Here is a 24,042-nt window from a genome sequence, read left to right as displayed (position 1 = left end):
AGGAAAACAAAACAAAAAAATATTCTAAATCTCAGAAGCCAGAATAGCAAGAGGGATCGCTGTGCAGTGAAAGCAGCAATCCCTCTTGCTGTTCTGGCTTCTGGGATAGCTGCGCAGCCTGCATTCGCTCCATGAGACGCACACACATTTCCCCTTACTTTTTAGGAGGGAAAAAGTGAGTCTTATAGAGCAAAAAATACGGTAAACTGCTGCTACAAAAGGCCAAACTATCCAAAGTTCCGCACCAAAATACTCAATGTCCAAATTCGGGGGGGGACGGGGACGGCGGGGATTCATGAACAGTTGGCACAATCTGACAAAAGGCAAATACCTGTGCAATTTATTTTTAATCAAAGAGGAAAAACACAAAAGGAACATGTGGCTATTATAAAGCTTTACAACTAGGGTAGAAGACTATTTTAATTAAGCAAAAAGCATCTTTCATAGTTATTACTATATACATAGATGCTGATTGCTTTGCAGCCAATCAACAATGCACAAATTTACACATAAAACATAAAAACTGTTGAGAAATCAATCATACCTTTTTAGGAAGTGGAGTCTTCAAGATGGATAGTGACTCAGCAATGCAGTCTACAATTTCTTCAGCAGCTTCAGCATTATTAAGACAGAAAACCATTGCATCTCCAATATCATTCTTACGCGGTGTTAACCCACGCAGGATTTCCTCTAACTTGTCCCTCTGTCTAAAATTCCAGTTTCAAATTTTTAGAAAACTTAGCAACACCTTTTCTGTATATTTATAAATGAGCCTTATTGAACATTCTATTTCAGAGTCAAAGTAACTGAGAACAATCTGCAATACATTTTTTTACTGAGACGAGAGAATTTTAGTAGTAGTTTATCATTTTCACCCATACTCAACAGGAGGGGAAACATGGATGTTTAGAAATTAGTTACTTCTAAGAAACTTTGTGTTAGGATGCTTTCAAAAAAGTTGGCCAGCTCTTCCACATACTGGAATTTCTGTGTAGGCTCCTATCTCTACACATTGGAATAGTGCAGATGAGCTATCACTTGTCTATGTGAAAAGATGACATATTAGGTTCTTTAAAGATGCTTACTCCTCCTTAAGTGCACCCTTCTTGCTAGGTTCCTCTACGAATGCTTCAGGCTCTTGTTCTTCTGACATCCCATGGAGATACGGATTTAAAGGAGGTGGCCTCCAAAATGACCCATTTTTAAACATACGGAAGTCTTCAGTCCTCCATTTGGTTGGTGATTCACCCTAAAAAAAAAAAACCACACGCATCCATGGTCAAAGCAACCAGTATGCCAATCACAGGTAATATTAGAAGTTGCAGTTAGAAGTATTTTTACCTGTAGAATTGAATAAAGCTTCCACCGGTAGTATACATGGGCTGGAGTCTGGTTCTCGAATAAAAACCTAAATAAAAAGCAGAGGGTGTGAAATCAGAGCATGTCCCTATTGAGATCACTAACATAAGGAAAAGCAGCATTTCAACACCAGAAAAAACCTAGTTTCTACCACTATACCATTCTTTGATCAATGCAACATTCAAGACCTAGATCTTACAAGCAGCAGATCTGGTAGCATACCAGTATTTGCACTGTACCACTTCAGGCTGCTGGTGAATATTCACATGAAACACTATTCAATCATAAGAGAATGGGAGTGAGAGAGATTTTGTGATTCTTATATTGGAATTTTATTTTGTGAACTGCCCTGATATTCTACAGGTATAGGGGCAGTGTACAAATTTGATGAGGATGATGATGGTGGTGGTGATGATGAGAAGAAGAAGGAGGAGGAGGAGGAGGAGGAGGAGAAGAAGAAGAAACAAGACTGACATGTCAAGGAAAAGGTTAGGTCAGTTTCCTATCTGCTGTCATTTATTTTTTTAAAGAAATATAGTCAATTGTGTCTGAAAAGGTGCACTACACACAAATACTTGAAACCTCATTTTCTGCTTGCGAGAACTATGCCTACAAAGTAGTCAGGTTTGCATAAACACCTGTGAATAGCTGCACACAGCAGTACTGAAGCAACAATGACAGTACATGCAACAAAGACAGCACTGAACAGAAATAGAAAAATAAGCACCTGAACATTGGATTGTTGATTTCTCTGTTCATAATCATGGCTTCAAACATAGGTCCTTCACGCACCACAAACTCTATCATTCGATGTATCAGCGCAAGCAAATTCCTACAACAACAACACAGTTAAAGAAAAATTGATTCAGACCTAACACTAAACAAACTACACTCCACCTAAGGTATTAATAAATGGAGAAGATTATTTTTGCTGCACAGTTAAGAAGATTTATACAAATTAAGAATTTGGAGCAGTGTTCTGAACACCATGATGGGCAAAAATAAAACTAGTATAAAGTAGTAGTAGGTCCTGTGGCTCATTGAATTATATTAGAAAGAGAAATACAATATTCTTTTCCAGTTTGTTGTTCACTTTTGCCTGAATCGGAACTAATGCAATAAAAACTGTGTTTCTATATATAATAATGCAATTCTATGCACACTTATCAGGGAGTAGGGCCACTGGAACTCACTGGGGCCTCCTTCTGATTAGACATGCATAGAATTGTGCTGCAGGAGTATACTCTGCTCAAAATTAAACTTTTTGTTTGATAAAATCTTTTGCTTAAGCTCAATTAAAATTTAAAATATTGTGCATACACACACAAATGCTAACAATCAAAATACAACAGAGGCGGAAGGAAACGGTATGGCAGCTTATGCTTCAGTACTGCTGGAAGTTGAGTGCCTAAGAACCTGATCTTAATCAGGTTCCTTGGATGAGAAGCCACCAGGATACAATTTTCATTTTACTTTCAAGGACACTAGGAAGAACACTTTTCTTCAGGCGAGTATTTATGCCATGAAAAGGAAGCTGTCAACAGTGACAACATACCGCTTAGTAATAATAATTATTGAGCCACAAGTTCTAAACGCTTCTCTACCATGAACAATAATTTAAAGATTTTCAATCATTAGGCATTTCAAATTGCACTCAAGGATTTAAGTCAACTCATAAAAACAATGTAAAAATCAACTACTACAATATAGTAAGAAAAGTTTTTAATTTTGAAATATATCCGATTTGCTTACATCCTAAGTTAAGACAGGTCAAGGAAAGAAAGTTTCTTGAGCCTTCGTCTGCCTGTAACCACCTGAGCTTCCACAAATGCTTGACTGGAGAGCCAGGGGCCCTCCTCCGAAATGAGGGATGGGGTGGGAAGTTAGCCAAAACAGGAGGCGGGGGAAATCAGCCCCAACTGAGCTGGCCAACTTTGGCCACATCCAAAATTGCTGAGGAATTCCCCCACCCCAACCCTCCAGAGAGGCTTTTCATGGGGTACAAGTGGCTGCAGCAGAAGAAAGTTGAAAACTTTTCTTCCATCAAAACTCCATTGAATTAATTTATCTTCAGATACAAGCCTTTGACCACAATCCAGAGAAGAGCAAAGAGATCCATACACAATGGGGCAGGGTATTGTTTTTAAAAAAGAAGTATTTTTCTGAAGAGCAGTAGTTTGTTGCAGTTTAAGCTTTCCACAGTTTAAAAAGAAATCAATCCAATCAATGAAAAACCCATGGTGCATGAATGCTCATTTGCACATGAAAAGGGCTTCCCTGGGTTGCTCAGTTGTATACCAAGACAGATATCACAATATGTAATAGGTATTAGAATAAAAGCAGTACATTTCCCCCCCAGCAGCCCCAATTTCATCCTACTACAGATGCTATTTGCATTAAATCAAAGCAGTATTGGCTTCCTGCCACATTCAAAAGGTGTTTGTGACTACTAAACGAGATGCATGTCTCAGTATTTTAAAACTACAATTATTCCTAAGTGTCATACTCTGCTTAATGCTTTTCATAGATCTTCAATGTGCATATCATTGCACGTTAGGACTTTGTCCAATCTTAATCACTCACAGGTAATGCACATCTGTTTGACAACTTAAAAAGGGAAATCTGTTCCTACCTTCATGAATATTAGGACTATTCTTACTACAATTAAAACATGCTGTTAACTACTAGAAGCAGTCTAGAAGTCTTATCCTAAAAACTTTCTATGATCATCCAAGAACCGCTGCTCAACACACATTCCAAATAACTTAGTAATCATTTTACTCACTGCAGTTTTCTGGAAATCTCAAGTGGAGAAAAAAAATCTGAGTATCCACAAACTGTATTTGAAAATACTGGGAAGTCATTTTTGGTTTTGACCTTTAAGAGCCTTTGGGATCACATTACTTGCAAGTAATTGGGCATATTCAGTAGTGGCACACAAGTTATAAAAAGCTATTAACTGAGGTGCCTAGGCTTCACAATAAGCCCTGATGGTAAGCCACTTCTCCTCTAGCACAAACCTGCCCTTCTTTGCATTCCTTTATTACATTTGAAAGTATTACGTCCCCTCTCCCCAATGTTGATTCTGCATATCAGCCTCTTATGCGCCAAATGAAGTTTTTTAAAAATTAAACCAAACCCTTTATCAAGGAATAAGAGGTCTGCAGCATCCAATCTTTGAAAACTTTGCATCACACTCAGGAGCAACAACAGGACAGGATGGCAAAGTTGTTAAAGATGAGCTACAATCTTACCACTTCTTACTGTTCAAAGCTGATGCTCTTGCATTTTGGTCGCTGAACAGCATCACAGATAAAACTAATTTACTAGAAATGTTGCGGTCTCAGTAGATCAAAGCATATACTGGAAATGTTCATTAACTGTTTCACCAAAATTATGTCAATAGAATATCTAGTAGGAGGCTCAAAATGCTTCATATTAATACTTTCAAATACAGTTATAGATGTACATAGGAACAGTTTCTATGGCACAGACTGAAATGCTGCAGTGAGCAAAATAGGAGCACTGCTTTTTCTAAAAGATATTAACTTAAACGCTAGCCAACAAAAATCTATCTAAATGTTTGCAACCACGTTCTATTGGCCCATCTCAACTATCCCCCATTGCACTAGTACTCCTCAACACCAGAAGCTGCAACTCCTCTACGTTAATACTGCGTGTTTTATGTATGGAAAAGATGTCTTCACTGCTCTCTCAAAAACTTACAGCCTTGCTACAAAAGTACTGAGAATGTTCATGACAAAAAACAGTGTAGCATGAAAGGATGATAAGTTTAAAAATTTCAAACATTAAGATGGCCAACAAAAAAGTCTTTTCAGTTATAATAAAACCACATTAATTGGAGCCGATCGTACCAGTGTCTGGTCAAAAACTGTATACTTTCCCAATCCATCCCATGATGTTTTCCTGGTCCCCCGCTGCCGCAGACAGTTCAGCTGGTGTTGCTCACCAAGGCCAATGTCAAAGAGAATTTGAATTCTTTGGTGTTCCTTTTTCTTTTCTTTTTTTAAAGCAAGTGTTTGTGTTACAATGTTTGAGAATAATTTTATGCTTGGCTGAGCAAGGGTATGCCTAGCACTTACACTGCACTAATCATGAGTTGCACCCTTGGTGTCAAATCTCTGGGCTATGTAGCTATCTTCCATATTTAGACACTCTTAACTCGGGGAAGCAAAACGTAATTGGGGCAAGTGCAACAAAACAGCCTTTAAGGAAACATTACAGAAAAGAACATATAGTTATCCTAACTTTAGTAACCAAATTCTTCCAATGATCCCAATTTTATATCCTCCATTAAACCTTCTGATAATGTAAGTAGCATTTATATCTTTCTGGTTATCTGTGTAGTTAAACAAGCTCTGCAGATGTTGTTGGACAACTGCCATAATTCCTTACCCCTGCCATGGTGGCTGGGGCCGATGGGGTGTTCATAATCCAGCAACATCTAAAGGGTCACAGGTTAGCTGAGTAAATGCTCATAGGATACTCTCAGACTATCTGGATAAGAGAGACTATACTAATATACCCCATTAAGCCATCAGTCATTCGGCAAATATATACCACTCAGAATTTTACTAAAATACAGCAGTCTTCATTCACCTGCAAAAATAATCCCATATTTAATCCGTTTAAATTATTATTCTAAACTGAAATACTAGTTAAAATAAATGAAACCTCAATTTTAATATAGACCCCAACATTCTCACTGCCAACCTGGGTGGTATAACCATTGCTCAGTCAAGCCTAAAACTTTCCTCAACATGACACTTTTTCTGTAAAATTCCAAAAGGGGATATTTGCTATATTTAGATCAGTAATAATAAAGAAAAAAATGTACCTTTCTGTTGGGATAACCACTTTGACTATGGCTTGCGACAGAGTCTGTATATGAAGTCACATCAGATAATAAACATAGAATATGTGAGTATTGTTAACAAGTAACAAGCAAAAAAATACATATGCATTGAAAATACTACACATCTATCACAAGTTTTGCAGGCAATCACTGCTGCGAAGTTATACACTACGGATTTACATAAAGAGCAAATGGCTGTGTGCAGCGAACCACTGAAGGTTCACGAATTTCAAAGCACTAGAACATTCCTGAGAGAATGCACATCAATGCACTGAATAGGTACTATACTGGCAATGGCAGCAATCTAGAGGAGCAGGCAGGATCCATGCACACAGCAGGGCTTTTCTTTTTCCGAACAGCAATTCCCCACTACTGCATCAGTAGCCATTTCCAAAGGCCTCTTGCATTTTGGAAACAGTTTCCTAGTACAGAATAGGGGAAAGGCTTTAAAGGAAGTGGAAAAATCAAAACCTTACTGTGCCCTGGCAAGTCCACTGCATGCATATGAAGGGGCTTGCTAGATGAAAGACCAATGTAAAAAGAAAAAAAAAATCTTCTTTCCCTTCCATATGCTACTTGGGTCCTGCACAAACTATAGCTTATGATTTACTTGAGCATGATTAAGTAATCAGGCTGTGAGACTATGTGCTCCTTTCCATCCCCTCCTTTCTGAAGACTGATTTCTCCAATCTGCACCATTGGCTTTAACCACAGTTAATCATTACATCTGCAGTAATATGGACTACATTTAAGGCTAATCAGGACTCTCACTTAACCAGGATGAGAATGCAAGCTTGGACCTTTGATTTCAGATCCTGCTTGGGGGAGCGATCCCTGGGTAGCCTTGCTCACAGCCAGCAACACTGCCAACACAACTGTTAGCCATGGTTAAGGCCAACATTGGCCAATTTACACTTCAGAAAGTGATGGGGCACACAACCTTGCAGCCAGCTCTCAATTCAAACAAGAGTGTTACATTTGCACTGGCCTCTAGTTCCCAACCCTTCCAACTCTAAAGAACTTTACAACTTATTATATCATTGTGACCTTACACTTGGTTTTAAGATATACTTACCATGTTCTAAAGAATAATATCCTTTTAAATATCCTGCCCTCTTCAGCTACTCAATCAATGTCTGAAATAATTTTCTTCATTTTAAAAAAAAACTAATTGTGAGCTCAGTTTAGTGTTAATTTATCTGCCTGGATTTAAAATTTAGCCTTTTAAAGTGAAATAATTTAGATAATGCAAATCTGGCAGCTAACAAAAAGGGGGACCTAAGAGGGGGGAAAACCAGGGAGCGTGGAGGGGGAAAAAACCCCAAGATGGCCAGATTTAAAAGTGCAATGAAAAACAAGGCCCAATTCTGTGGCATAAATATACCAAGGCAATGCCTCTGAAATGAGGCTTCTTAAGCTAAGGCAGGGAACAACTCAGTTTTAGCTAAGACCTGGACAGTGCAATTCTATAAAGACAATATTAAAGACTACCATAGATTTAGCATTTATAAAGATGAGGTATGGCCCTGGTTAACTTTTTACCTTCTCAAAATCCTCCTTGTTTTTTGGCGGCGGCAACATTGGAGCATTTGGGTTCTTCAACCTCTCTCTGGGCTGAGCATTAAATGGCAGGCCTGAAGGAGGTGGTGGGAGAGTATGCTCCATCATGGAGGGGGGAATATATATAGGATGTGGAGGAATAGGAACAGCTTTGCCCCAGCCTAGTTTCATTTCAAAAGACATGATCATCTTGCCTGCCAAATGAAAGATTGCATTGGTTTAGAAATAGGCAAGTTGAAAGAAATAGCAGTATTTCAATGAAAACAAGTGGTGTCCACATAAAAGCTCACTTATTGTGTCATGTATCAAAGAATAATGCTGCCTGCTGCTGCCAGAAAGTGAATTCTCCCCTCTCCGCTAAGTCCTGCACTCTCAATTTTATTTAGGAGAAATGTATGCTTCCAATCCTTAAGAAGGACAAGAGTAAGAATCTAGCTGGACATACTGCGCCTATAAAAACTAAGCATTGCTGACCCTGAAGACCAGCAAGCATAGTAAAACTTTATTACATATAAAGGAGTTCTAGTTCAAGTATCGGAATACTCACTCATGTGCCTTCAACTTTTACGAACTGCCTACACAATCTTCTACACTGGAAGGCAACTCAGGCAGCCTTTTAGATTACAAGTCCTTTTTGACAGGAACACAACTTATTTTTGTGAAGTGCCCAATACTTGCATAGGGTGTACAAAAGTGGGGGTGTTTTTCCCCCCTTTCCTGGATTCTTTCACTCTGGAATCTTCAAAGAAATTCCAATGCTACCTCCTAGCCTTTGCCTTTTATTAATTTGTGCCCCAAGAGGGAATGATTAATGTAAGCAAAGATGTCTCTTTGTTGTCTTAGTTCCACTTGAGTTGGCTCAGAAGGGTTCTTCTAAAATTTAGAGCACCCCACAATGGGAGGGGGGACATGGAGCACAAATGAAAGAGAAAATATACCTCTACCCCCAATTAATTTCTACTAAAAAGTACATTGCTTCTCCCAATGCTTTTCCTCAAATGTCATATTTCAAAAGTTTTTTTGAAACCTTCTCTTTACCGTTTAAGTTCTTGAGCGCACGTTCAGCATCCCTCCTATTCATGAAAGCAACAAATCCACAATTCCTCTCTCTCGCTCTTTCTTCATCAGTTCTTGGCCACATAATTTTGACACTTGCCAGAGGCCCAAAGCGTCCAAATTCTTGACAGAGCATCTCTTCATTCATCTATAGCAAATAGGAAGAAACCAGAATGTGATTCAACGATTTCCTTTCAACTGGACACAAGAAGAAAGCAGCTAAGGAACCAGGCATTGTAAGTGTTATGAGAAGGCCATGAATAAGGCAGACACAGATTGAAGGCTCACTGCCATAGCACCAAATCATGGTTTGGAACTAGTTCTAAAACATACTAATCTGCTGTACCTTTAACTTGCAATACAGATTTACTTCCTTGCTCACTGACATAGCATGTGGCCACTTATCCTGCAATTAATTCCAAGGTATGGGAATGGTGAAAAATCTGCCAAATATATGCTGGTCCAAAAGCCTAGGCTGTGTGAGGAGAAACAATTGGCCACTCCTCCCCAGACACAGCAGGAAGGTGAAGGGGAGAATAAATCAATGGGGGAAAGGTTAGACATAAAGCAGAAAGACTAACAAAAAAGATAATGGGAAGTGCAAGTGGGCAAGCAGAGATTTTTTTCTTTTCTGTGGCTTTTATGCCCGGCATGAGAATGTTGGTATCTCATTCCATCAATCTTTTTTTAAGCAGGAGGGTGCACAATAAAGTTATAGTGAAGTATCTTCACTCATGTTGTTAGAGCTTGAACCACACTTTCCACTATATTTAAACATGAGAATATAGGCCACTTTTGGAACAGCTTTCTGCAAAAAGTACAGTGGTAACCTCAGGTTAAGAACTTAATTCATTCTGGAGGTCCGTTCTTAACCTGAAACTGTTGGTGCTGACCTTTAAAGCCCTAAACGGCCTCGGGTCCAGTATACCTGAAGGAGCGTCTCCACCCCCAGCGTTCTGCCCTGAAGTCCAGCGCTGAGGGCCTTCTGGCGGTTCCCTCATTGCGAGAAGCAAAGCTACAGGGAACCAGGCAGAGGGCCTTCTCGGTAGTGGCGCCCGCCCTGTGGAACGCCCTTCCAGCAGATGTCAAAGCGATAAACAACTACCTGACATTCAGAAGACATCTTAAGGCAGCCCTGTTCAGGGAAGTTTTTAACGTGTGATATTTTACTGTATTTTTGGTTTCTATGGAAGCCGCCCAGAGTGGCTGGGGAGGCCCAGCCAGATGGGCAGGGTATAAATAATAAATTATTATTATTAATTATTAATTATTATTAATTTATTATTATTATTATTATTATTATTATTATTATTATTATTATTATTATTATTATTATTATTAACCTGAGGTACCACTTTAGCTAATGGGGCCTCCAGCTGCTGCCATGCGATTTCTGTTCTGTTCTTAACCCGAGGTACTATTTCTGGGTTAGTGGAGTCTGTAACCTGAAGCATCTTTAACCCGAGGTACTACTGTAAACAAATAAATGGTCGCCAAGTACAGCAGATAAAGCTGGAACTCAGAGGCCGAAATTCAAATCTCTACTCAGCTACTGATAATTTCATGCAAAGAGATTCTATCAATTCCCTAGCTGTAAAATGAGAATTGAAATTTCATGATTGTTCAGCAAAAATGGTTTTAATACACCTAAGTGCTATCCGAAATATGTACAATAATATTTGTATACTGCAGACGTGGGAATATATATAAAGTTAACACAGGAAGGATTGGTCCAAACATCAATTACTGCAATCATTACCTGGGGATTAATGTTTCCCAGGTACAAATTTGTCGTACTTGGATCTCCCACATCATGTGAACCTGGAGCATAGTCATCCAAAACTAAAAAGAAAAAGAAAACAGGATGTAATCTAAAGTGTAAGTTTTACATTAACAAAAGATTTTAATTCAATAGTTATGAAACTTTATTACCACCCGAAGATCTGTTTCTTCTTGAAGGCGTATCCACTAAGGGAAGCAAAATATGCCTATTAATTCCACAGCTTTTGTAGACTTAAATAACTACAATAAAATTATAATAACTACTTACTGGAACGGCGTTGGCCATCTGAATCCGATTGAGGTGGCTCAAAACGACTTAATCTACCTTTGGTTTTATGTCTTTCATCACGCTCTTCTTGAATTCTACAGAAGATATTTTATGAAAGTGGTAACTGGTTGGAATCCTAATGGCTATAGTTAAATGGGTTTTTTTATTTTAAAAAATTCAACACAGAGAACAGCCTGAAGCATTTTTAAATACTTTAAAATAAAGGTCCCACAGGATGACTGTTCAATTATCCTTGTGTCAAGTCATCATGTTTAGCCCAAGGTAATTCCACTTCAAACAGGAGCAACTTTCCCCATTTCTCCAAATCTACAATGGGCTGGATCAAGACTAAGTTTATTTAAATCCCACCGCAATCAATGAAATTAGTTATAACTCTGATTTCAATAGGGACTAAATTCAAGAGTCTGGATCCAACCCAATAAAAACTGCATGCACAATTCAAAATTTCACAGGTGACACTTTCGTCTCATTGATGTAGAGCAGCCTTCTTCAACCAGGTGCCCTCCAGAGCTCTGGACTACAACTCCCATGGGCCCAGCCCTGTAGTCTTTACTTTCGAAACGTAACTTGCATTTTCATGTTGTAGTTCAACATTTCAGTGCAAGTGAATGACAGCAGTTCTGACACAGTCTATTATACCGTACTTATGCTACTTTTTAACACAAAAAATGTATTTTAAAACTCAATGAAAATGTAACTTAACCGTAGGCCCGTTATATTATCAATTCTGCATTCTATGCATGGCATAGCAGGTAAAGAACACCTCCACTGGCATTTTGTTCATATTTTATTAAAACCAATGAAAATAGCCTACATTTGTAAGAAAAACACATATAAACACCAGAAAACAGAATAATTATGTAGATCCATATTTATTACTTGGCTAAAATAAGAGGAGCCAGGATTTTTCAGAACACTCAGTATGTTTTTTTTTCTTCCCTAATTCATATATATTCTATTGCTTCTATATTTTGTGCAATTTTCCAAATTCTAAACAAATCTTTACAGAAGGGATTATAGGGCTACAAAATTTCCGAGGCGTTAATATTTTTGCTAACATTAGAAGACACTATCTAAAATTCAAGCAATATACTAACAGGACTTAGGTTATTTATTCATCACCAATCTGTCCTATGTTGACGTTTTAACAGAAATCAAATTCTGAAAATCTGATTATCTGAACCAACAGGAAGGCAAATACTTACTGTTTTAATTCTTCTTTAAAAAGCTCCAAATTGCTCTTTTTCTTTTCTTTCTCCCCCTTCTTCAAAGGCTAATAACACAAGTTGAATAATATTCAGGAACACACAATGACCATTTTATCAACATCTCAAAGCAGTTTACAGAAAGAATAAAACATTATCAGTAAAAAAAATACCAGTTAAAAGCAACTGTTTAAAACATTCAACAAATAATTATAATGAACAATTAGCTAAAAACCAGATTAAACCAGTGGTGGAGAAGAAGAAGAAGAGGAGGAGGAGGAGTTTGGATTTGATATCCCGCTTTATCACTACCCGAAGCGGCTAACATTCTCCTTTCCTTCCTCCCCCACAACAAACACTCTGTGAGGTGAGTGGGGCTGAGAGACTTCAGAGAAGTGTGACTGGCCCAAGGTCACCCAGCAGCTGCATGTGGAGGAGCGGAGACGTGAACCCGGTTCCCCAGATTACAAGACTACTGCTCTTAACCACTACACCACACTGCCACAGTGGAGGTCTGGGAGCAGAGGTGTTATATGCTGGAAGGGTCTTACTTCTGTCAGCAACCATACACAGCATTCTGCACTAACTGCAGCTTCCATATGGGAGCACAAGGGTAGCCCTACATATAGCACAGTGCAGTATTCCGGTCTTGAAGTAACCAATGCATGAACTACTGTGAATAAGCTTCTCCAGTCCAGAACAGTTATAGCTGTCTTACCAGTCATAGCTGATAAATGGCTAAAAGGGCTGAGGCTACCTGGACCCCCAGTGACAAAGCTGTATCCAGAAGTACCTCTGGACCGCAAACCTGCTCCTTCAAGGGGATGCAACCCCATCCCGGCTACAGAATTGCTCGGTTTCAAGGACACAGGAAAACACCTATGCAACCTCCACCCTGTCAGGATTCAAGCTCAAAACCTATTCACACTTCATCAATATCACACGTCAACACTAAAATGGCCTGCAATTCAACACAGAGAAGCTGCAACGCCATATAAGAGCATTATGTTGAGGGGTATTTCAGGTGAAAAGGAGAGCCACAAATCACTTGCACCCCATCCCAAGACCCGCAGACGGCTGTGGTATAATCCCTGAGCTTCTAATAACTATCCTGTGCTGGCTGGTGATGAACAAGATGCCTTTCCTTATGTTTGGATAAAATGGGGAGAAGACTCACTAGCCTTCAGGTAGGATTTCACAACCTTTTCCCTCTTATTAATTTAGCTATTTACTGAAACTAATATAATTAGAAAACAGCACATTCTTCTAGAAATGTTTCTTAAATCAAATACCACCAGAATTGATGTTATTTTAAATTCTGCACTGTTTATGCTTTCACAACTGTAAGTCACTTTGAGATATTTTATATGGTAAACAACAAATAAATGCAATAAATAATGATAATAATATTGACTTTTTCACTTTTCGTAAATAACACCAAAACATGGTTTGCCACTACAGGAATTTCCTGTTTGTCTTTTCTGCTTTATTCCATAATTTTCATCTACATCACTTTATAAGATTCACTTGAAAAGCATAAATTACTAAAATAGTAATTAATGTATTTTCAAAACAAGATATAGGGAAACAAAAAACTTGCAAAATCTAAACTTACTGGCTTTTTGGTTTCTATTATTAGAAGGGATGGAGGCCTCTCATTAGAAGATGATGACTGGCTCTGGCTCTGGGGTTTTTGATCTGCAAATCTTGATGAAGGTTTGTAAATTTTCCCTCGTTTCTCATCAGTTTCGTGTTCTTCTGAAAGACAGGCTAATAGTTACTGAAAGATTCTATTTGAACACACTAGCAATGTGCCTTTTAACTTTCTCCCCTTTAAAACAGTTTCCCAACCCGCAATATCACAAACTGAGAAATGCACACCTTTCCAAAGGTGTTTTTTTTTTCTTCTTCTGCCAGATTACATGGGAAGCAGGGAGTTGCTGTTCAAAAATCTCAAATCTAAAGCCCCACTGGGCTCTCAAAATGAGACGCATGCTTTTGGGGAGGGACATAACAATTGTGCTTCATGGTACTTCATCATTACAAGGAAACATGTCAGAAATATTTCTTAATCTGAAACCCAAACATTTTAAGTAGCATAAAAAAATTAAGTAATCAAAATATTCCTGATAAATAATTCTATGTAGTATAGTGGCATATCTTACCTTTAGATGCGTTAACAATACCTCCTCTGACAAACGTCTTCACTTTATTACCATCACTTCCTTCAAAGGCAGCAAGGAATTCTTCATAAATTTCTGCAGCTGCCTTCTCATCCTCCTACAACCACCAAAATGTTTTGCAAATTACTAATTCTGAGAGATTTTCATATTGTTTATTCATTTTTGTACCCATGCTAACCTGAACTACCAACAAAGGTGTAGGATACAAATTCTCTTGCCACTATACTTTATCCCCACATGAAGAGGAAACTCATAGATTTAAGTTAGCATTACTGGCTTGGATCCTAAACTGCTCTTCCTTTAGTTTAAGGAAGGGGATTTCCATTAAGTCCTTCCTCCATTTGCAGCCTCCAACAACATATCCCATACCATGCCCAAGGTATCTCAGCGTTCATGAGCAGACACTGAGAGAAGGGGAAATTCTTTAGCAAAATAGAGATAATATAATACTGCCCAGATTGTATATCTTCAAAGTTGCAATTAACTTTTTTCAGGTGGCAGTCGTTAGGAATTGTCATTTAACAATGCTTTCATTTTTTCCATTTACCGGTAAATGTAAGAAGCCTGCACTATTGAGATGCTTTGTCTTAAGAGTATTCCAATAAAAATAACTGTCATTAAATGAGCTTACATTTTTTTCTCCACTATTTAAATATTTTTGCTTCTACTCCCTATGGCCACTGGAAACACTTTTGATTCATCCAGGACACAATAGTAAACATAACTAAAAAGGGACACCTTGTTACTAAGTGAAACATGTCAGATCCAAATTGATGATGACACTGGAAAAATTTCTCTAAAACCTACATCACGACTACAAATAAAACTATGAGTATGAAGGATACAATCTCCATTTTCAAAGGGAAGACTCCAATCTCAAGATAGAATCTGGGACTAATTAGAAACATAACGGCTACAAAGAACTGAGACTGGAAAACCAGGACATGGTATAGCCAACTGCTGTGCCTGTCCCTGATGGCAGACATACTGGGGTGTTCAGTCCCAATTAGTTAATTTGCTTCTCTTGAACTTTCTTTAAGACTCAGTTAGAAAAAAGGGACACCCGCCCCCCAGGTTCATTATAACCAGGATTAAAAACAATAAACACCACACACAATAGCCAAACTGGGCTGAGAAGAAATTTGCATGCAAGATGCAAAGAGTGATCCTGTAGCCCAACCTACTCTTGGTTAGAACTTGCATCTTACTGGGCTAAACTTTTCTGTCTGAAATCTGTCCATTGGTTTAGAGAAACAGCTGTGTGCACAATTTAGATTTGGCAGCAAATGTTAACAAGATACAATTTTAAGAGTACAACAGGAAAAACAACACTAAACTAAGTCAGTATTATCCAAATAAAAGCTTCTGATTTTATCAGCAACAATCTGTGAGTAGCAGCAACAAGTAGAACATATCCATCTGATTAAATAATAAAATAGTTCCCAAGTATTACCTTCTTTTTCAATTCTTCCTGTTCTTTCTTGCTTAAAGTTCTCTTGGCAGCACTCATCTTGCCAATACTAAATGCTTTAAGTTTGCTTTCTAAAAGTGGCTGCAAGAGAAAAAAATATTAATTCGATCATAAGACTGGGATTTTAGATGCATTCATTTATCCAGTAACACCTGAAGTGCTCTGGGAGGAAACTGAATTTCTAGATTCATTTCAATCAGGGTTTAGGTTCTGTTTTGGCACGGAAACGGTTTTGTTTGCCCTGTACGATGACCTCTGTCGGGAGAGACACAGGAAATGTAGTCCCCATCTGGATAGGGATAGCCTAACTTCTGCCATCTGTGCTCTGGTAGCCTGTGGGTTAGATTACTGCAACACATTATACGTGGGGCTGCCTCTGAAGACAGTTCAGAAACTTCAGCAGCCAGGTTGCTCAATGGGGCAAGAGAGTTTTGAGCGTATAATGTCAATCCTGGCCTGCCTGCATTCACTGACAATTCAAAGTGCTGTGGAGGCTCCCCACTTGTGGAATGCTCTCCCCAGGGAGGCTCACTTGGCACCTTTGTTATGTATCTTTAGGCACCAGGTAAAAACATTTCTCTTCTCCAAGGTCTTTGGGAGGCTAAGAAGTCCTCCTCACAGTTGGAAGGATCTTATAGGTGGGGAACCTGGACTTAGGGGACACACACCTCTGGCACCAGGAAGACAGAGAGCTTGTGCCTGTGACACTGCCCCAAAAACTCCACATTTTCCTGGGATGGGGTGGATATGAAAAGACTAGAAAGTTATTTGCACCACTGGGAATCAGCAACCAAGCTAGGCAACTTTGAGATGCTGAAGACTAGGATTCTTACAGGTAGAGAAACCTGTTAGTCAAAGGCACAAGACAGATATCAGGAAGATACAGAAGAAAATGTTTGGGTAGGGAAGGGCTGGGGGTTTACAGGCCAAATAAAGTTTTAGAAGAGGGAAGAGACAAGGGAACAAGACATGGTGATCTGGGAGGCAGAACAGTAGAAAAATCATAGGTTATAGAAGGGATGGGGAAAGGGTTCAAAGATTAGGTGAATTTAAGTTTATATTAAGAGATTGGATGTAGGGTGGCATACAAATTTAATTAACAACAACAAAGTACTTTGTGATTTTGAGAAGATCCGTATCTCAAAGCAGGATCTATATCAATGAGCATGGTCTTTAAAATACGTTTTACAGAACACTTCTTGAAATGCTCAGCCACATTAAAACTCATTCACACCAACAGTATACAATGATATAAAAGAAACTGCAGGCCATTGTACTATATCCAACATGTAGTACAACTGGCAAAAAGCCCACTTTGGGAAAGGAATGAACCAAAGTAACAATAATCGTTTTTAAAGAGACAACAGCTCATACATTATCAATTGGTGAGGACAACAGGAACAGTTTTGTTAAGATTTTTGCTCATCCACCTTGAGACTTACATGATTCTCTGGAGATCCAGTTACACGTGTTGTGTCCGGCACCCTGGCCTAAAAATGAAGGATATACAAGAATTACATTCTGGAGGCTTGTAATTGGTTGTCAACACATTTTACACCCATAAATGATCAATTTTCTTTTGAACTACCTTCACCATCAACTCAAAACTCAGGTTTGACCATTTGAAAAATACAGTCATCTCTCTACTCCAGGGATTCTAAAATGAGCTCAGGTTCTATAAGTAAAGGTCAATATACTTTTAAAAGGAGGGGTAATATTCTTCAAAATAATCTGGCTTATTTTTAACTGCACAAAGTGGTCACGATCTAAGAGGATCTTTGATATCACACTTTCCTTCACTTTGTAAGGCTTTTCAGCAATGATCCTGAAGTTGTCTACTCCAGGTAGTCCAATGTGACTATCTTATTTCCAGCTGCTGATCCAGAAATTCCTTTATCTACCTCATAAGTAATCCACTTGCTATAAAGGACACAACATTTTAGTAAAATTTTATATTCTTCCTATTTTTATTGACCAAAATCCAATCTGCTATTCAGACCCTGGAAAGAAACCACATAATTTCATTGCAGAATTTAATCGGTAACTTTATTGCTTTGTTTGTTTGCTTGTTTTTGACCTTTGTGATTGATTTAGCTTTTGAATACTGATTTGAAAGGAGTTGATTAAATTATGCAATGAAATTATGTGGTTTCTCTCAAATTAGTATTCAAAAACTAAATTAATTCACAAAGGTCAAAAAGCAACAAAACAAAGCAATAAAGTTATGATCCAAACACCTGCCTAGGTTCAATTTTAGTCTATTCATTTTGATCAACTGAACTCTATACTGTTTATTAAGGTACCTGCTATTTGAGACAGAACGAGTTTTATGGTTCATTAGATCCTTGCCTCAAATTCTCTAAACAAGTCTATTCTGCCATGTTATGAAGAAAACCATTTGTGAACCTCAGTCTAACTTCCTTATTCAATAAATATGTGAACACTGGAAATAAAGTAATAACTGAAACTGAATCACAACCTGGTAATTTATTTTCTAATACAAAAAACTATCCAACTTTATTGAAAGCCAAGCACTGGTAGAAAACTGATTTTATTAGTATCTAGAAAAGAAGGTTTCAGAGACCATGCATCATTATTACTATTGTTCCGTTCCCATACAATTTAAATGGCAATCAGTAACAATTTCTCATTTATTTTAACAGGCTAAATTTCACTGATTTTACTACAGCCTAAATTTTGTTGTTTGTGGGACTTAAGAACAGATCTCTCAATGCATCTGCATACAATGCAAGTGGAAGCCTTTCCCTCTTAAAATAAAGACAAGAATATTGCATTTCCTTTACTGTACAAGTAATATTTGGATAGATAGAATTGGGGGGGGGGCTTGCCAGTGTTTTCTACAGAAATAATCCAGTTGAAGACCGTATTCTAGGCAATGGCTGAGATTCCAAAAGCTGCTCAAACACACACAAGGGGCTCGCGCTAGGTAAGTGAAATTCATTATCCTCTCCCCTCTTGAAAGAGCTGAGCCCTATCCTGTACCACACGGTACTTTTGAAACTGTTCAGTTTCAAAGGCAGTTTGCCAGATGATGTGGCAGGGTAGGTTATAGGGGGGAGGGGGAGAAAAGAAAGTTAACAAAAAAACTCAGCTTCACAGTTATTGAATTGGGGTGAATAAGCTTTACTTTACTCAACTCTGCACTGTGCAGTCTGCTTAAATCACCGCTGCTCTATATTTCTTCAAACTGTCCCAATATTTTAGGAAAACTTGCTTTCCCATAGAAAGTACATTAACTAAAATCACTTGAAAGAAGGTGGATGCTGTGCAACATTTGGTCAGTTTAGACATAATAATCCCTGCTTCATAAATGATTGTTTTATGAAGTCACTGGTGATTCTCACCACCACTACCGAATTGTAGCGTGGGGGTAGCCAACTTGGGGGTAGCCCTTCAGATGTTGGAAGTACAGTTTCCCTCTGCCCGAGTCATTATGACCAACAGTCAAGGTTGATTAGAACTGTAGCCCAGCAGCACCTAATGAACCAAGTCCTTTTCTTGTATACTGTGGTACCTCGCAAGACGAATGCCGCGCAAGACGAAAGAGTTTTTCATTTTTTGAATTGCTTCGCAAGACGAATTTCCCTATGGGCTTGCTTCGCAAGACGAAAACGTCTTGCAAGTTTGTTTCCTTTTTCTTAAAACCGTTAATACCCAGGGAAACCGTGCTTCGCAAGACGAAAAATTCGCAGAACGAATTAATTTCGTCTTGCGAGGCACCACTGTATTAAACTTTTAACCTGCAAATGCAATAAGAGCTTGGAGCAGAGCTGGCAACACTCCTCTCAGAAGGCCATTCCACTTGCTCATTAAACATTAAAAAACTAGTGCCTGAATTTACTTTGCTTCCTGTTCCTTTTCTTTTTTTGTATCATGTCTGTTAAACTGTAAGAGTGTAGGTATGGACAATTTGTTTCTTAAATATTTGTACAGCATCTAGAAAAAATATACCAGTAGGTGCTTAATAATTTTTTTTAAAAAAAGGAAAAGCCACAACACCACATTTTCCCAGTACTGCTGATTATTTTATTACTTGATTTAGAACAAGGATAGCCAATGTGGTCACCTCAAGTTAATACATTGTTGGACTACAATTTCTGTCAACCCCACTACTGGCCAAGCTGGCTGAGGCTGATGGGAGTTCAACATCTAGAGAAGTCTACTGGCTACCATTATTTAGATGGTTCTTGATCTCCAATAATGCACACATAATCCTCAAAAATACAAGCAAAACAAAAATACCTACATGAATATATGAATAAGAATACATGTCAAACAATTCATGTATAAAAAGACTAAGGAAACAACTAGCTGAAGACACATTATTCAATGTGGTCGTGTACTTTTGATGTTTAATTTATTGTTTATGACTACTTTTAGTTTTGTTATGTTTGTAATTATGTGATTTTTTAATATATATGTTGCAGACTGCCTTGAGCATGGTTTTAACTTTGGAAAGGCAATATACAAATAAAATGATTAATTGGTCCCAAGTTAAAAGATACATAAGCTATAACCTCTGTACCCTCCTTTATAATAAACATAATTTAATTCCAGAAACCCAGTTAAGGTGGCAGCACAAAACCGAGGGAAGTATTTTCAATCTATACCTAAAAACAAGAAACTTTTTGGGAACAAAATCAGTCAACAAAATTCTGAAACATAACTCATGTAAGGAGGAATAAACTGCTCTAGAACAGCTTTAATGTGTCAAATAAGGAAGGGCCATTTCACTCAAGTCTATATCCATATTTTCCCCCCATGTAACAAAAGGCCTTGTACATCATAACGTACTTTATGGTGTGTAAATTCAATGAAAAGCCAGTCATGAGAATTGTGCAGCCTTGTTAGCAATGATCTACAGTTTAATAATTTCTGTCATTTTTAAGTATTGCATCTCCTTCGTGACAATGAGGGCAATACATTCAAAATACTGTAAACTGCTACACTGTTAGCTATCTTAAATGGCCCCGCGTCGCAAATATGTGCCAATATTACCTAAGTAAAATGATCGCCAGGATGCCTAAACTGAATGTTTATGCGACTCGGAGGTGGAGGGGATGCTCACAAGCCTGGATCACACACACCAGACCTCTCTCTCCAAGCACACGAGGGCTTAAAAATGGGGAGGGGAGGTTAAAAGTCCACACCGAGATAAACTCCCAATAATAATAAATGCAGAATGGAATCGTGACCCATATACACCCCACGTTTTTGCAGCCTTTTCCGAAGAAACCCCGGAGAGACGGTGCATCGGAGGAGCGGGAGAACGAAAAAAGAGAAGCAGCTCTTTCCCGGAGAGAAGGGAGAATTTTTTTTTTAAATGCATAAGGAAACGGAGGCGACGCGGCCGCTCCGCTTCCTCCCCGCTATAAGTCCCCCCTATCCGTCGCCCTCGCACCGCCACCGGCCGAGCTGGGAGGCGGGAGAGAGACTAGGCCGCGAAGCCAACCGAGCTCGCTCCCTCGCCCGCCTGCGCACCACGTCCCGCAGCGGCGGCACGCGCGTCTCCAGGCCGGCTCCCCGCGCCCACCCACCGGCACTTGCCCGCCTGCCCCCCTCGGACCAGGCGGAGCCGCCGACTCGGCCCCAAGAGCGGCCTCACCTTCGCACTGGCCTTCTGCGAACCGCCTGGCGTCTTGTCCGCCATCTTGATTCTGTTCCCCCGCTCGAGCCTCAGCGGCGGGAAATCGAGCACCGACTCCACGGATTGGGAGAGAGAGGGATTCTAGGCGGAAGGAACGGCGGCGGCGGCGAGGAGGAAGGGCAAGGCAAGGCGAGCCGATAGCCGAGCGCGAGATTTCGGAAGGCAAAAAAAAAAAAAAAAAGGTTGAGCAAAGGAGGAAGCCTAGCTCCGCCTCGCCCGCAGGGCATAAGGCGAGAGAGAGAGGGGGCGCGTTGGCGCGCATGCGCGGTGAAAGGGCTTGCTTCGAATGCGATGCAGATTTCTTAAATCCTATTGACGTTTTGTCAGCTTGGCATGTGCTGCAAACGCTAATCCGGACACTCAATCAAGTCGCCCAAAGCCCGCCAACCCATGAGCCCAATTGCTGCTAATTAAGTAATGCATAATGAATATATATATTCATTATACACATCTATACACACATATTCATATGTACACACACATATATATATGTGTGTGTGTGTGTGTGTATTCATTATGCAGGGATATATTCATTTTACCTCTCGCTCTCCCCCCCCCCATATATATATATATATATATACACACACACACACACACACACACAGTATATAGAATCCTGGCCATAAGTAAATTATATGCATTTCCTATAGCGCTGACTAGCTCCAGTCGTAATGTGTATAATAAATAGCGTTACGGGACAGAGCTTTCGGGCGGATTTTATTTCAGGGATAATGTGAGTCAGAGAAGTGCTGTTGAAATCCTAAACTGGCGCCTTGGAGACAGTTCTGGGATGAGGGCAAACAGATTAATTCTGAGAAAACCGGAGGTCCTGTAGGTTTCAAGATGCCCAGCTGTAGGAGGCTTGCAGCTTGTCCAAGATGGGGCGGCACTCGCCTTGAAAGCCCACGTGTGCCGTTTGGAGGGCCTCCTGAACTCATCGCTGGCTGGGAAATACCACGTGGCTTTGGTAGCCAGGAGTGCGTTTTCCCAGCTTTCGGCTGGTATGCGAATTGCAGCGCTATTTGAAAAGATTCTAGACTACTGCAATACACACTGCAGATGTGCTTGAAGATGGTTTGAAAACTTGAGGTGGTCCAGAGTCCTGTTGAGGGGAAGCTTCAGTGCATTTATAGGCTCAATTTAAAGTGCTGTTTTTAATGTTTAAAGCTCTAAATGTTTTGGACCAAAGCTGGCTTCACCTATTCTATCCTGCCTGCGTAATGAAGTTGGGTGGACTGTGGCTATTTCCTTTTTGTTTTGTTGGTCTTTTTATCTTTGAGAAGACTAGGTGGTTTTATCTCTTACTTGTGTGCTTCATGTACTACATTGTTGTTAGCCACTTTAAATGGGTACTACCTGGAAAAGCAGATCCTGAAGCTGAGGCTCCAATACTTTGGCCACCTCATGAGAAGAGAAGACTCCCTGGAAAAGACCCTGATGTTGGGAAAGATGGAGGGCACAAGGAGAAGGGACGACAGAGGACGAGATGGTTGGACAGTGTTCTCAAGGCTACCAGCATGAGTTTGGTCAAGCTGCAGGAGGCGGTGGAGGACAGGGGTGCCTGGCGTGCTCTGGTCCATGGGGTCACGAAGAGTTGGACATGACTAAACGACTAAACAACAACAACCTGGAAAAGCAACCCAGAAATATTAAAGGGGGAAAAACATGAAGCTGACAACCACCACATCTTGTGGCAGAAAATTCCATACATTAATTATTGCAAGCCACTTGGGATGTCAGCTATGTAATCAAAAGGCCCAGGAAGTTGTATGTTGTCCAGGGTTGTGTATGAAGACTTGGTACAATCATGAATTAGTTCATAGAATTGTAGAGTTGGACGGGACCCAAAGAGTCATTCGAGTCCAATCCCCTGCAATGCCGGAGGTTGGACTAGATTCAGGAAGAGAAAACAAACAAGTTACAATCAATAGACTACTGCAGATCCTCCAAGTGTCCCTATTTTCCAGGGATATCCCTGATTTAGAGAAGCCGACCCGTTTTCTGATTTGATCCTGGAATGTCCCGCTTTTCTTTAGGACGTCCCTATTTTCGTTGGAGAAATGTTGGAGGGCATGGAATTATCCAACCCTCGAGCTGTCTGAAGGCAATCGTGTAGTGTATAGGCAAGGTTTTTTTTAAATGTTTTATTATGTTTTTACATATGTTGGGGGAACGGGTAGCACTGTGGTCTAAACCACTGAACCTCTTGGGCTTGCCGATCGGAAGGTCAGTGGTTCGAATCCCCGTGACGGGGTGAGCTTTCGTTGCTCAGCTCCTGCCAACCTAGCAGTTCGAAAGCACGCCAATAAGTACAAGTAGATAAATAGGTACCACTCAAGTGGGAAGGTAAACAGCATTTCTGTGCACTGCTCTGGTTTTGGTGTTCCGTTGCACCAGAAGCGGCTTAGTCATGCTGGCCACATGACCTGGAAAAACTGTTTGCAGACAAACGCCAGCTCCCTTGGTCTGTAAAGCAAAATGAGCACCGCAACCCCAGAGTCTTCTGCAACTGGACCTAACTGTCAGGGGTCCAGTTGGAAGCTGCTCAGAGTGGCTGGGACAACCCAGTAAGATGGGTGGAGTATAAATAGTA

At 39.7% G+C, this 24,042-nt stretch overlaps 1 protein-coding gene across 8 annotated transcripts in view; it reads right to left on the bottom strand.

The window, feature by feature from the left end:
• Window positions 1-21,690, bottom strand: part of U2SURP (U2 snRNP associated SURP domain containing) — a 35,602-nt gene extending 13,912 nt beyond the window's left edge. The window contains exons 1-16 of one of the 8 annotated variants that reach the window (XM_083503655.1): window positions 21,408-21,690; window positions 17,224-17,271; window positions 15,764-15,862; window positions 14,293-14,407; window positions 13,743-13,885; window positions 12,128-12,195; window positions 10,902-10,996; window positions 10,787-10,819; window positions 10,611-10,693; window positions 8,834-8,999; window positions 7,778-7,989; window positions 6,218-6,261; window positions 2,087-2,191; window positions 1,342-1,408; window positions 1,086-1,249; window positions 545-707 (exon numbers count right to left, since the gene is read on the bottom strand). In XM_083503655.1, coding sequence (XP_083359781.1) covers window positions 545-707; window positions 1,086-1,249; window positions 1,342-1,408; window positions 2,087-2,191; window positions 6,218-6,261; window positions 7,778-7,989; window positions 8,834-8,999; window positions 10,611-10,693; window positions 10,787-10,819; window positions 10,902-10,996; window positions 12,128-12,195; window positions 13,743-13,885; window positions 14,293-14,407; window positions 15,764-15,862; window positions 17,224-17,271; window positions 21,408-21,452 — 1,650 coding nt within the window. In that variant the 5' untranslated portion in view covers window positions 21,453-21,690. Of the gene's footprint in view, window positions 1-544; window positions 708-1,085; window positions 1,250-1,341; window positions 1,409-2,086; window positions 2,192-6,217; window positions 6,262-7,777; window positions 7,990-8,833; window positions 9,000-10,610; window positions 10,694-10,783; window positions 10,820-10,901; window positions 10,997-12,127; window positions 12,196-13,742; window positions 13,886-14,292; window positions 14,408-15,763; window positions 15,863-17,223; window positions 17,272-21,407 lie in introns of all 8 variants that reach the window. The other 7 variants (XM_083503654.1, XM_083503656.1, XM_083503657.1 and 4 more) reach the window with 7 other exon arrangements.
• Between the last annotated feature and the right edge of the window lie 2,352 nt (window positions 21,691-24,042).

Source organism: Podarcis liolepis, assembly GCF_965112155.1.
Source record: "Podarcis liolepis genome assembly, chromosome: 5".
NCBI classification, from domain to species: Eukaryota; Metazoa; Chordata; class Lepidosauria; order Squamata; family Lacertidae; genus Podarcis; species Podarcis liolepis.
The sequence above is the reverse complement of the archived record's forward strand: the minus strand, read 5'-3'. Positions and strand labels throughout refer to the sequence as shown.